Below are 13840 nucleotides of genomic sequence, written 5' to 3' on the forward strand. Positions count from 1 at the left end.
AGACTCATTTTTAAGGGGCTAGAGATGGCCCCACAGTTTAGCATATGCTGTTCTTGCAGAGGACCCAGGCTTGGTTAACAGCACCTACAAGGTGGCTTCCCTTAACTTCAGTTCAAGGTGATGTGGTGCCTTCTTCTTATGTCCAGGGGCACCAAGAATGTAATTGGTACATGTACACAGTAGACATACATATATGCAGACCAAACACTTAAGCACATAAAATAAATCTAAAAAATAATTTTTGTTAAGAGAGTCATCATGACAATCTAGGGAGATAGTTCATTCAGTTGGTAAAGCAAGCGCCTTAAAAGCATAAGAACCTGAATTAAATCAACAAATCTCACATTGGTCAGGATAGTACACACTGTAATCCCCGTGCTGGGGAGATAGAAACAGGAAAATCCTTGGGGTTCCCTAGCCAGTCACCCTACTCTACTTGATAAGCCCTAGACCAGTGAGAGACCCTGACTCAAAAAAACACACATGGGCACACACCTCCACACAAACAAAAGAATCAGCACTTGGAAGGCTGAAACAGAAAGAACAAGTTCAAGGCTGGTTTGGGCAACAGTAAAAATGTCTCAAAAAAAAAAAAAAGAATATTCACCAAGAAGTAACTCATATTAACTTCACAAAACAACAATGATAATCTTTAAAAGATTTTTATTTTTTAATTATATGTTTGAGGAAGGGATATGCAAATGAGAGTTGGATCTCCCAGAGCTGCAATTATGATCTATTCCATGTGGGTGCTGGTAACCAACCTCAAGTCCTCTGGAAGAGCAAAAGGCACTCTTAACCACCGAGCTATCTATCCAGTTCCCATAATACAGGTAATTTTTTAAAACCTACCATAAGAAAAGGAAGCATACTTAAAACTTTCTTTTCTCTAAATATAATAAAACTAAGCTAAGACTGAGTCACTAAAAACAATCACAAACAAAAAAAAAACCAGGTACTGTTTTTTCAGCTCTTTACAGTTAAATATTCAAAACTCTCAGCTATGTTTCTATAGACCCATCTAAAACAGCAAAATTTAAAACTTCTATAGTATCTACCCAAAATCAGTCTGACACCCTCTCTCCTCACTCCCAGCTTCCAACTAGGAACAACTGTGACACCCTGGAGGTGCTCTGAGCACATACTGAGAATCAAATGTTTTCCTTTGTTTTTTGATCTATTTCAAACACAAACACAGAATTAGCCAATAAAATGTCTATTTAACTGTTAAAGTTATGGGCATATATTAAATACAGGAAACACTGGAAGTTTTAACAGCATTATAAATCAAGCCCTGGTCTCCAGAATGGATACTTGGCTTAAAAGCCTGCACAGATTGAGGAAGCTAACCACAATAGTGCTTCCTAAAATAGTGCATTTTAAGAAGTCTTTTTTAATGAACACACACACACACTTTTAGTTTGTTGGTTTTTCAAGACAGGCCTCTCTGTGTAACAGCCCTGGCTGTCCTGAAACTCACTCTGTAGACAAGGCTGGCCTTGAACTAAGAGGTCCACCTGCCTCTGCCTCCTGAGTGCTGGGATTAAGGGCTATATATGACTATATCTCTGTGTGTGTTGAATGTACGGATATGACTATGTATGTAAGTGTATAGAAGCCTATTCCTGTGCATGTGTAGAGGCCAGAAGAGGGCACTGGGAATCTTCCTCTATCACTTGCTTACTATTCCTTCTGAGGCAAGTTCTCTCCTGTTTTCTCAGCTAGGCTAAAGCCTCATAACCCCAGTGAAAATCCTGCCTCCAATGGCCCCACCCCGAGAGTTGGGGTTGCAGGTATTTGTAGGGACATCCAGCTTGTTACATGGGTGCTAGGATATGAACTCTGGTCCTCATGATTACAGAGTAGGTGCTATTAGCTGCTAACCCACCTTTGTAGTCCCTGAAGAATATCTGTGGACAAAATGGCTAAGCAGGTAAATGCTTCTGCTACCAAGCCTGACAACCCAGGATCTCCATAGTGGAAGAAGAGAACTGGTTCCCTCAAGTCCCCTGATTTCCACAGGCACACTGTGTTATGTATGTACCCTGACCCCCAAATCAATAAATGTAATAATTTTAAGAAGAAATGCTTATTAATTAAAAATAATTTTTCAGGACAGGTGTGACACATTTGTAATCCCAGAATTCCAACAGGAGGCTGAGACATGAGTTCAAGATCAGCCCCAGTCACCTACTGAGTTCCAAGTCAGCCTGGGATACACAGGGAAAATACTGAGAAGGGGAAAACCACACACACACACACACACACACACACACACACACACACACACACACTTACACACCATATTCTTTTCTTAAAGCTCTGGACTCAGTAGATCTACAGAAGTCCTAGAATCTATTTTCAACAAGCACACCTGATTCTTATAAGTCCTGCAAGTTTAAATATAGCCATGACACAAACAGATCTTTCACATTTAAGCAACATTTGAGGAATGCTTCAATTTGTGAGCTCTTGTGCATGTATTAAAATCACCCTTACTCAGAAACTTGGAGAGTAAATTGGAAAGAACATGGAATTTGAAGTTAAAAAAATAAAAACAAAAAAAAATAAGATTCAATTTTTTCTGACATTTGCAAGCTGTATAACCCTTACACCACCACTGTATCACGCCCTGGTACTGGCATATTATGTGGAAATAGCAAACCTGCACTAACCTGCCTCACAGGGTTGCCGTGGAATCATTTGAAAATACTCAAAAAGGGCCCTGTGAATAAAGATGTCATCATTACAATAACATCTCATGAAATCAGTGTCCTTTAATTCAGAATTCCAAGGATGTTGCTGTACAGCTTGATGTGGAACTACTGTTTTTCTTTCTGGCTCTCCACATTATCTACAGGCATCATTGTCTCCTTTCACATGACAGGCAATGATCGGTACTGGGACACAGAGAAGCAGTAGCTCCTGATCCACACCAAAATTCTAGGATTGGATGTGCAGGATTACTGAAATAGCACTGCTCATGGGACAGGACTGGAATCTCGGCTGTCATTAGAGTTTGGCTGGCAATATTTCTACAGGAAGCTAGCTTAGCTGTGAACAGTTAATACCAGTCATTAATATAAGTACTAAGGGAACTTTAAAACCAATTATTTAAATTTCTAAAACAAACTGTCCCCTTTCTTTGCTGTCTTGAGGAGCACACACTAAAACTAGCCAATATTTCTTTGACAATTTATTGTCGTCGACAGAATTGGTAGACTGGGTTATGAGCACAGCTGAGACTCTAGAGATGTTGGATCCACCAACATGCAACACTACACAAAATGAACAAAACACCTCACCCATTTTTAATGTGCAGGGAGGGTCTACCAAGTGAGTGACACAATGGCGCCTTCCGGGGCTAGACGTTCTTTACAACTTCAGGCTCTTTCAGAGACGGCCATCTTTTTCCTCTGACAACTTGCAGGAATGTGTGATAAAATGTTTCCTCTCCAGCATTCTCATTGTTACAGATAGGATCGGAAATGTATAGGACCAGTGTTTCAGGGTTTGTTGGAATGTTTTTAATTTTGGAACATTAGAATAGACTTTATCAGCTGAGCAATAAACCACAAATCTAAAATCCCAAGCTCCCAAATCTGAAACACTGAGGACAAAGCACATGCTCAGGGGCATTAAATTTGAGGGATATTTCAGATTGGAGATGCTCACCATGTACCACAAACTGCTGTGGAATAACCCTTCTGTACACTGTCTGAATATATGCCACTGTGATGGTTTAATAAAGAAGCTTACTGGCCAATAGCTGGACAGGATAAGGTTAGGTGGAAGAGGCAGACAGACTAAGAACACTGTGAAGAAGAGCAGAGTCAGGAGTCACTAGCCAGACACAGGAGGAAATAGGAGGTGCCACATGGCAGAATGTAGATTAATAGAAACGGGCTAATTTAAATTGTAAGAGCTACTGAGTAATAAGCCTTAGCTATCAGTCGAGCATTTATAATTAATATTAAGTCTCCCTGTTGGTTATTTGGGAACTGGTAAGTGGGAAAGAAAAATCTACTTACAACAAATAAATCATATCTGCTTTTCTCTCTAACTTACCCCAAGAACTCTTTTCACTACTCTGCCATGACACCCTGCTATCAGCACTCCTATTACTGCTTTTTATCACTTTACCACAGCTGTAGCCAATTGTCTATCTTTATCTTACCTGGCCCTTCTCGAAGCATATTCGTAATTTTATTGTGTAACTGTTTTCTCTGCTGTGACCTGACAAGAACCAACCTGAGCCTGTGAACTGATACTCAGGGCTGTGTTTCTTGCAGTTGCTTTTTCTGTATACATAGTCTGTCTTTTCTATTAAAGGAGTTTTCTAAGGAATCAGAAGCTTTTTTCCAATATTTTAAAATAAAAGTCTAGGGCTGGAGAGATGGCTCAGCAGTTAAGAGCACTGGCTGCTCTTCCAAAGTTCCTGAGTTCAATTCCCAGCAACCACATAGTGGCTCACAACCATCTGTTATGAGATCTGGTGCCCTCTACTGGCCTGCAGACATACATGCAAACAGAACACCACATAATCAACCAATCAATCAATCAATACATGAATGAATGAATGTCTAAGAATTGAGCCATGCATGACCACACAAGCCTGAAATCTTAACACTTGGGAGTAGGAGGCAGGAAGACCCAAGGTACAATGACATCCTTAGCTAGTTCAAAGTCAGCCTTGGCTACATGAGACCCAAACAGAAAGAATTTCTTTTAAAAAGAGAAGGTTGAAGGTTCTAGAAGGCATGGATTTATTTCACCAGAAATCCAAAAATTTTAGGGAACAATTTTGGCCAAATATGCTAGAATTTCAATTTCCACAAATTTATCTTAGTTCTCCCAGTTAGCAAGGTTTTATTCACTTTAATTGGAAAAAAACTTTCTTACTAGGAAAAACCCTATTCAAAACAATTTTATAAGATATGAGCACAAATAAATGTATTACCAAGATTCTATTAATATTTAAATAGTTACTAAATGTAATACTGTACATATATCCTAAACCATAGATGAAGAAAAGTTAACTTGTCATCATGCCACTCAAGGACTGACTGGATTTCAGTTTCAAAGCAGAGCCAGAAGTAGCAGAGTTCTGGTACACAACAGGGTCAATGAGCAACTGCGTGCACAAGACCTGCACAAAATCAAGCCAGCCATAATTCCAGCTCATGAACTTCCACTACTAGCTGAGAAGCTATTGGGAACTGATGGCTACTGGAAAAAAAGAATCTATTTTCTTCAGGGATGCAGCCTTTGATAGGTTGTCCATGCTCCAGTGAATGACCAAGTCTTAGCTTACTTCCTAATGCTGTGATAAATGCCATGACCAAAGCACCTGGGAGAGGAAAGGGTTTATTTGGCTTTCATGTCACAGTTCATTACCAAAGGAAATCAAGGCAGGAACTCAAGGCAGGAACTAAGGCAGAGATCAAGGAGAAATGCTACTTACTGGTTTTCTCTTCAGTGGCTTGTGCTCAGCCTTCTTCCTTAAGTAACCCAGAACCACCTGCCCAGGGGTCACACCACTCAAGGTGAGCTGAGCCCTCTACTATCAATAACTAATTAAGAAAATGCCCCATATATTTCCTACTGTCATAACTACGTAACCAGCCTTCATTGGAACAGACTTGGTTAATTCCAATCTAGCTTTTCAGAGGCATGTGATACCTGGGTTTTTTAAACAAAGAGGGAGGATGTACAAATTATTTTACAAAATGCAAAAATAAAGTTAAGCATCCCACTTCCAAACAAAACACACTATTCACTAAATAAAATTATAATGAACTCTTGAAGGGCTTACAGTTTAGAACAAATGAGGTAACTCACTTACTCAGATGTGTACATGTTACATATACATAATGTACACACACAACTAAGGTGACAAATGTACATACACACACAAAGCATTGTAACTACTCAGAAATGTTTGGTTACTTCTGTATGTACAGTCCTGGGGGGATCATAATGTATGCTCTAAAAGAGTGGATAGAATTTACAGGTAGAAAGTGTGAAGATGAATGTGAAACAGGAGAAAAAGGCTCTCTCAGACAACAAAATCATTATTCAACACCTGCTGAAACTAGTGTCTCTGTACAAACAAAATCAAAGAATAATGCATAAGTAAGTCTGGGACACAGTAACCCATGCAGAGATACAGTCAAGAGAGGATGCACAGAGGCTGGAAAGGTGGCTCAATGGCTAGGAGCATTGCCTGCTCTTCCAGAAGCTACATGTTAGGTTTCCAACACCCACACATGTGTGTGTATATATTAACATGTGTGTGCCTGGTGTTCAAGGAGGCCAGAAGAGGGCATCAGTTGTCCTGGGACTGGAGTTACTAATGATTTTGAGTCACTATATTGGTGCCAGGAACTGAACCTAGGTCTTCTAGAAGAGCAGCCAATGCTTTTAATTGCTGAGCCATCTTTCCAACCCCCAATCATTTTTTAATAATGCAAAAAGAGATGATGACCTGAGGAAAAATTGAAAATATGCTAAGAACTTGATGTTATCAAGAAGTTAAGCTTTGTGCAAGCATAAGGAACAATTTGGCTGCAGGGTTTTACGCAACAACAGACTTGCATGAAGTGTTCTGTAAGGAAGAGGCATTTGGCAACACAAATTAAGGGAGACTGCAATGGTAAATTCAGTAAGAGCTGGCAATCTCCAGCTCAGATGCTACAAAGACAGTGTGCTTCTTTCTAGCGATTAAAGATAGAGAAGCAGCCGGGTGGTGGTGGCACACGCCTTTAATCCCAGCACTCGGGAGGCAGAGGCAGGCGGATCTCTGTGAGTTCGAGGCTGGGCTGGACCGACAGCCTCGAAAACAATACAGAGAAACCCTGTCTCGTAAAAACCAAAAAAAAAAAAAAAAAAGATAGGGAAGCAAATTGGCCACTTGTTAAATTTTGTCTACTGGTCCACAGAAAAAATTGAGAAATTTTCAAGAACCTTAATAATTAAACTTTTGAAGACCACTGCTAAAGGGTGTTGCTAAGTGATAAGCAAACCCAGCAAGTCACATCTGGTTTGCAAGACATGTTAATATGCTTAAAGTCCATGGAATCAATAACATCTACTTCAGCTATTTCAGGGACACCCTGCCCCCAGAGCTATCAACCAAACAGTCACTCCTTCTGGGATCCTCAAAATGTCACCATGACAGCTCTGGCTGTGTTAAATCTTTTACCAGCCTAGGGGGTATCTAATCCAGTCTTTGACAACCAAAAAAGACTCAAGAGACTGAATCCCCAGACAGCCATCTATATGCAGTTGCCTGAAGCCCTGATTGTCATAGCTATTGCTCCAGGAGTCTCTACTTGAGTTATGAAAGCTTCAAATGACCCTTAGTGGACCACCCACAGCCACCCTGATCTCCTTCCTGTCCTTAATCTGGTTGGGGAAGAACACCTCCCCTACCCATAACAGCTGGTACACTCCTGAGATTGGTGAGATTTGGATGAGCAGCATTCTTAGAGCACTCTTTATCGTGGGTAGAAGGGTTTGAGCAAATAACACAAAAACAGTCAACTCCTGGGGCTCTCAACCCTAGGCACACCCAGCAGCAAAAGCAGTTAAAAGGCAGCTGAAGAACCCCAGATTACATCCAGGAGCAGAAAGTAAGAGAGCTGAGGCTGTGGGGAAGCAAGAGCTGGGAAAAGTCAACCCTGCAGTTGTTGCAAGCTCCAGACACCACTGAAAATATATCTCCAGCTCCAGTGCTCCACTAGCTGCTGGGTACTGAGTCACAGCAACACTGAAGGCACAGGAGCTGCCCATGATCCCAGCATCCTAGGCTCCTGAGCAGGGACACTAAGAAGCTATACTTTGTTTTCCATCTAATAGAACAAAAGAGCCAGAAGTAGACTGGTGATGACAATGTGACACAAGTTTTCCACAGGTCATCTGTAGGGGAACCATTGGGAAAGCACACTGATTAGTAAGGCGTAGAAATGTATCTGAGTATTGTGAAATTAGAATCAAGGGAATTTCCTAAGGGATTAAATTAGGAGAAAGATCAAAGATAACTTCAAGATTTTTCAAATGTACTTAAAAAACTGCACATAACTGAATTTGTCTATGTTATACCAGCTTTAACTTACTAAAGGGAGCCAGACACAAAGAACTACCTAGTAAATTTTTACCAAGTACAGAATTCTCCTGTGGCTAGGCTTATTACTTTCTAATGATCTTTTTATAACTTCAGATTGTCAACATGAAGTTGACTATGTGAACTACAATTGTTTCTTCATTCCAATAATCCCTACTAGTCAAATGTGTGTGCTTTCTATGAACAAAATAAATTAAATGTTACTTACTATCCATGAAAATGCATAGGATTACATTAGAAACTAGTTTATCTCATTTAAAGATGAAGTTAGAGGTTAGCTATCTTTGTTCAAGGTCAGTTTACTGAGCAAAAAAGCTTGCCCTTGCCCAGATGACTCCAATGTCAACCTGTTAGCTATATACTACAATGCAATGCCCTTGAGAGAACCTCATTGTTAAAGTTCTTTCCTCCAACCCTCCTGTGACTAGGCTCTTGTATTTAATGACAATACAGAGAACTTTTTAGGAAGTAGTCTTGCTGGAATTCCCAGTTGGAAATAAGACAAATCTGACTTGTTTTGGTAGGGAAAACAAACAGAAAATAAAACAAAGCTGTCCTTCTGACAGGCTTTTCAATTCACACTACGGTATCATGGGCTTCCTTGAGAGTGCTGGGCCACTCAACAACCGTATCACTCAAACCCTAACAAAATTCCTCTACCACAGTGGTTTAACTTTTCCTTCCTCCAGAGAAAGACAGTGTTTGCAAGGTCCTCTTCCCTGTTTTCTGCAGCTCTTCACCAGGCTACCTCACAAGGGCCCTTCAGAGCTCAGTTTGCAAATCACTTCCAGGGACAGCTCTGATTCCCTGCACAAGCTCCCACTAGCCAAAGTACACTGCTTTCCCACCATAATCTGCTCACTGGGTCCCCATGTGCCAACATGTCACCGGTCCTCACTGAAACAGACACTTAGAAACTGCTTTTACTAAACAGCACCGGCTCCTGGCCTGGGCCAATAAGGTAACTTAATGCAGGAGGAAAGCCTGGCATCTCTGTCTTCATTTTGTCTCTTGTCGTTCTCATTCTTTGGCTGCTGAATTCAAGAAAATGTGCAGACTGCAATTCCAGGAAGGGTGGTGGAACAAACCCTCCAACCCAGGTGTTGGCTACTGTCCATGAGGGCAGAGCTACACCTGGAACAGTAGAACCAGAGGTCACTTCACAGAATAACAACTAGGATAGAAATTAACAGATACATTTCTCAGACCAGCTAATGGGGCCAGAACTGAGATAAGGAAGCCAATGGTGGTCAAGACCACACCCTGACCAGAGCTGCTTAATTATGCAAACCACGTGCCCTTTGCACAGTTCTCTCTCTGTTTAATCTAAAGTTTTTGGGTGAAGACACACAGGATCAGTGGACCTCTCATCTGTTCCTTTCCCAATGTGGCCAACTGAAGTAAACTTTCCTCTGTTTTTCACCATTACTTGGAGATAGCTGAGGATGACCTGCTAAGGAACACAGGGGGTTTTACCTTAAAAATTTATGTTAGATTACTAGTATAGACCCATGGTCCCACCCAATAGTAATACAGCTTATTGGGTAGCTGATTACCTATGGCATTCCTGTCATATTAACTATTTAAAAAAAAACAACAACAACACAAACAAGTTCTTCCAAACTGACATCAATGAATCTGAGCAAGTTAATTGTGAAATTATAACCTAGATCTTAACCATATTGAAGACTTTCCCCCAGGGACTATGAAAAGATAACAAGTGATTTTGAAAAGTTGTATAAAATCACTAATTGCCCCACATCAAAGAAAGATCTCACAAACTCGTTTCTACTAGAAATGTTTTCTTGTAATATTAGGTCGCTGTCCCAAAAGATTAACTGTCATGTCTTTACTGCTAAATTGGTTAAAAGTTCTTTAATGAACAAAACAAAAAACCTGAAAAATAACATGATTTGTGTTCTACGAGTAGTCCCTAAGCAACCACACCCCAAAAGGGAACAATGAGTTACAAAACACCAGAGAAGCACATATGCTTAATTACCTGTTTTTAAAAGAGCCAGAAAGAATTAAAGAAACAAAGAGGGAGGGGCCGAACCACGACTTTCTCAACTTCTCTGGTAAGACCTTTGTTCTTGTTTTTTTTAAATCTGCCAACTGAAAAGAACAAGGTTCCGTGTTTTGCTCACTTTTTGTGGAGTCACTTTTTCTCAAACCCTTTTACAAAAGGTACTGCCGATTACGATACGAACTTGCCGTTTTCCCAGCACAGCGCTTCTTACATTGGAACTCCAGAATCGTTTAGCAAGGATTCCCCTGACACGGCCCCCAACCCCCAAAGGACTTTGTAAATTACATGAAATGAACCCAATCCAAGTAGCTGGAAAGTCAAGTTTCCCAAAACCAGGACTTGTGAAATTCGTTGTCCCCGCACCCCTTCCTCTTATCCTCACCTAAGTTTCTCATCCACAACACAGGGCCAGTTTTCAAGCGAAGTGAAAAAACTTTATTAAAAACACGCCAAGGGGCAGAGCGAACAAGGCGCCTGACTCGGGCCACCAACTCAGAATGGTTTCAACGGGACAAGCCCCGGGGAGTTAAGGTTTGCTCCGTGCCGACTAGCCTGCAGGTGAGATCCCCCAGAACCCGCCTGTGCTCTCAGAATCTGCAGAAGTTTCTGCGCTCCGGAGCTGGCTCGCGGAGCAGTCCCCCGGGGAAAGAGGGCCACGCCGTGGCCGCGGCTGTCCACTCACCTGCCCATTCTCCGAGCAGCGGGCTGACCCAAGTCTCGTTGCCCAAGCACCACACTTGGAAGGCCCTGAAGAGCGAGTACGAGGCGCGCAGGATCAGGTAGGCCACGGTGCTCGCGCCCACCCAGTACAGGAAGCCGGCCGCCGGGAGAGCGCGCTCCATGGCTGGGGACTAGGCCTCACTACCACCGTGAATGGTGCAGGAAAAAAAAAACGAATGAATGGAGAGAGGAGGCGGTGCCAGCCGTGACGGCGAGGACGCTGCTGACAGACGCCGCTTTTTGAGAGCTTTGGTCCCCCCCAGACCTGCACAAAAGCCTTGTCGCCATTGGTGACTTCCCCTGCCTATGAGCGTACTGAGAATTCCATTGGTTAGTGTCCGTTTCATAGCCCCGCCCATAAGACTCACGTGTGAGCCCAGCGCTGCATTTCCTTACTAAGACAGTGGATCGCTCACACGCCATTCAACATTTGGCCCCGCCCACAAGCCTCACATCGCGCCACCGAAGCGCAGGGCTCTCTCATTGGCAGAGGCGGCCCTCGTGTCTACAAAAGACTGCGCGTTGATTGGCCGGGGAGACCTAACCTGGTTTAGCTCTCATTTCAGGAAGGAATGGAACCGGAAAAGGAAGTTGTAGTAGAAGTCGGCGTGGAGCGGCGTTTATGTTTACGCCTTGGTGTGAAACGCTTTCAGACCCGTTTATTCCATGAGCTTCTCGGATGAAGGGTTGCGGTTCCCCCTGTCTGCGCCGCACGCTTTCGCTCCAGATTCTAAATTCCTGCCTTAGCTCCCACATTGAGCTTTAGACTCAGGGTTCCCAATACGGAATTCGAGACGACTCAACTACATAGTAGCATTAACAGTTGTAATATGAATGAGAAATACGCTACAACAACACAGCTTGTGGAGCAATACTCCTGGGAAATGATTAGTCTTTAAGTGAACCTTGAAGAACCAGAATCACTTTGTTTCTAGTTTTATGGGAGGATGATAGAGTGAAGAGAGTATGTGTGTGTTTGGTTTGGCAGAACTAAAGATACTCTAAAGAGACATTTGTGTGCTTTGACTATCAAGACTATTAAAACAATGGACTCAAAATAGGGGGTCTGTCCACCCCTCCCAGGCGTCTCATGCTGGGCTGAAAGAAAACCTGGGCAAACTTCTTCCAGAATGCCTTACAGGAGAACCAATGAGGAGTCAGTAGTGGGTTGGGCCACACTTTGACTGGGACTGCTTAGATATGAGTAACCCCCTTCTTAAACCATAACCGCACTTCAGAACCTGAAACACAGCCTTGGTGGGGGCCGTCAATTCTCTTTGTACCTCTTCCCAATATATGGACACATTGAATAAATCTCTGTCTGTCTGTCTGTCTGTCTGTCTGTCTGTCTCTCCCTGTCTCTCTCTGTCTGTCTGTCTGTCTCTCCTGTTCTTCACTGTTAATTTGACTGCTTTAATTGACTAATGAAGGACAGGTGGCTGAACCTCACTGGTTGATGCACAAGCTATAGCCCTAAGTCTAGTAACAGGTGATATAGCCTTTGTATATAAGAGTGTACACCCACGCACGGAGGCCAGAGGTTGACATGGGGGATCATTTTAATTCTTATTTTGGTTTGGTCTTGGTTTTGGTTTGGTCTGGAGACAGTCACTCAACTTGGTATGGTTGTCCTAGCGATAACTAAGCAAAACAAACTGGTTTCCAGCTCAGCTATCTACCTGCCCATGCATGCCTCCTTAGTGCTGGAATTTAAGGTGTATGCCACAATACCTGCCCAACATAGATTGTCTTCTCCTATCTCCACCTTATTTTATTGAGATGGGTCTCTCAGAGGACCTGGTACTCACATATTTAAATAAGCAGTGCTGTCACTGCCTCCCTGGTGCTGGATCATAGATCCAGCTATTGCACCTGGCTATCACATGGTGCTAAGGATCTAAGCCCAGGTCCTTATGCTTGATCAGCAAGTATTTTACATACTGAAACACCTGCCCTATCCCTGAAAGGAAGTTTTAAAGGGACATAAAAGCATGATGTCTAGTAGAGCATAGAAGTACTTCAGCAAAGTTCCTGGACCTGGGGAGGAGCGGGGATGGACACACACACACACACACACAAATTGAATTTCTGTTCAAAGGCATTGTCTGCCTTCTGCTTATAGGTCCAGGTGCACACTCAATGTCTCCACTCAAGCTTAATAAATACATTTATTTATTATTTGTTTTTGTTTTGAGACAGGATGTCAAGAATTCAAGCTGGTCAGGAACAGATTATGTAGACAAGAGGAGAGTTGAACTCCTCTAACTCCTCCTCTAACTCCCAAGGGTGTTTGTCACATCTTTTTTTTTTTTTTATTCAGTGCTAGGGACTGAACCCAGGGCTTTATACATGCTAGTCAAGCACTGTATTAACTGAACTATACGACCAACTCAAGCTTAATATATTTAAAGCTAAAACTTCACACTTGCCCTCATATATCTCTTGTGAATGCCCCCTATCTCCAGTAGGGGACAGTTTGGGAAGGATTAAGAGGTGTGTCATTGAGGGTGGATTTTGAGGTTTCAAAAATCCATGCAAATCCAACTTAGCTCTCTCTGCCTCTTGCATGTGGATCAGATGTCAGTTCTCAGCTGCTTCTCCAGAGCCATGCCTGCCTGTCTCTGCAGGCTCCCTGCTATGTTGTTATTGGACTGGCCCTCTGAAACTGTAAGCAAGCATCAATTAAATGCTTTCTTTTATAAGTTGCCTTGGTCATGGTATATCTCCTCATTACAATAGAACAGTAACAAAGACACATCTTTATTTTTTTTACTTTTTCTTTCTATCTCCTTAACTGGACCACTACTCATGATTTTTCTGGGATGCAAAACCTAGGGGTCAACTTCCGTTCTCTTCTATCATCATATCCAGTTATTCAACAAGTCTTGTCTGCTCCACGACCAAAATATACCTTGAGAAATTTCTTAGCTCTGTTACAATCAACTAATGCAAACCTCAGGTGTTTT

At 42.2% G+C, this 13840-nt stretch overlaps 1 protein-coding gene across 1 annotated transcript in view; it reads right to left on the minus strand.

The window, feature by feature from the left end:
• Nucleotides 1–11103, minus strand: part of Hsd17b12 (hydroxysteroid 17-beta dehydrogenase 12) — a 130430-nt gene extending 119327 nt beyond the window's left edge. Inside the window, exon 1 of the mRNA XM_040745905.1 lies at nt 10837–11103. Coding sequence (XP_040601839.1) covers nt 10837–10996 — 160 coding nt within the window. The 5' untranslated portion in view covers nt 10997–11103. The remainder of the gene's footprint in view (nt 1–10836) is intronic.
• Nucleotides 11104–13840: the final 2737 nt, after the last annotated feature.

The sequence above is a fragment of the Mesocricetus auratus genome, unplaced genomic scaffold, assembly GCF_017639785.1.
Source record: "Mesocricetus auratus isolate SY011 unplaced genomic scaffold, BCM_Maur_2.0 Super-Scaffold_100004, whole genome shotgun sequence".
Taxonomy (NCBI): Eukaryota; Metazoa; Chordata; class Mammalia; order Rodentia; family Cricetidae; genus Mesocricetus; species Mesocricetus auratus.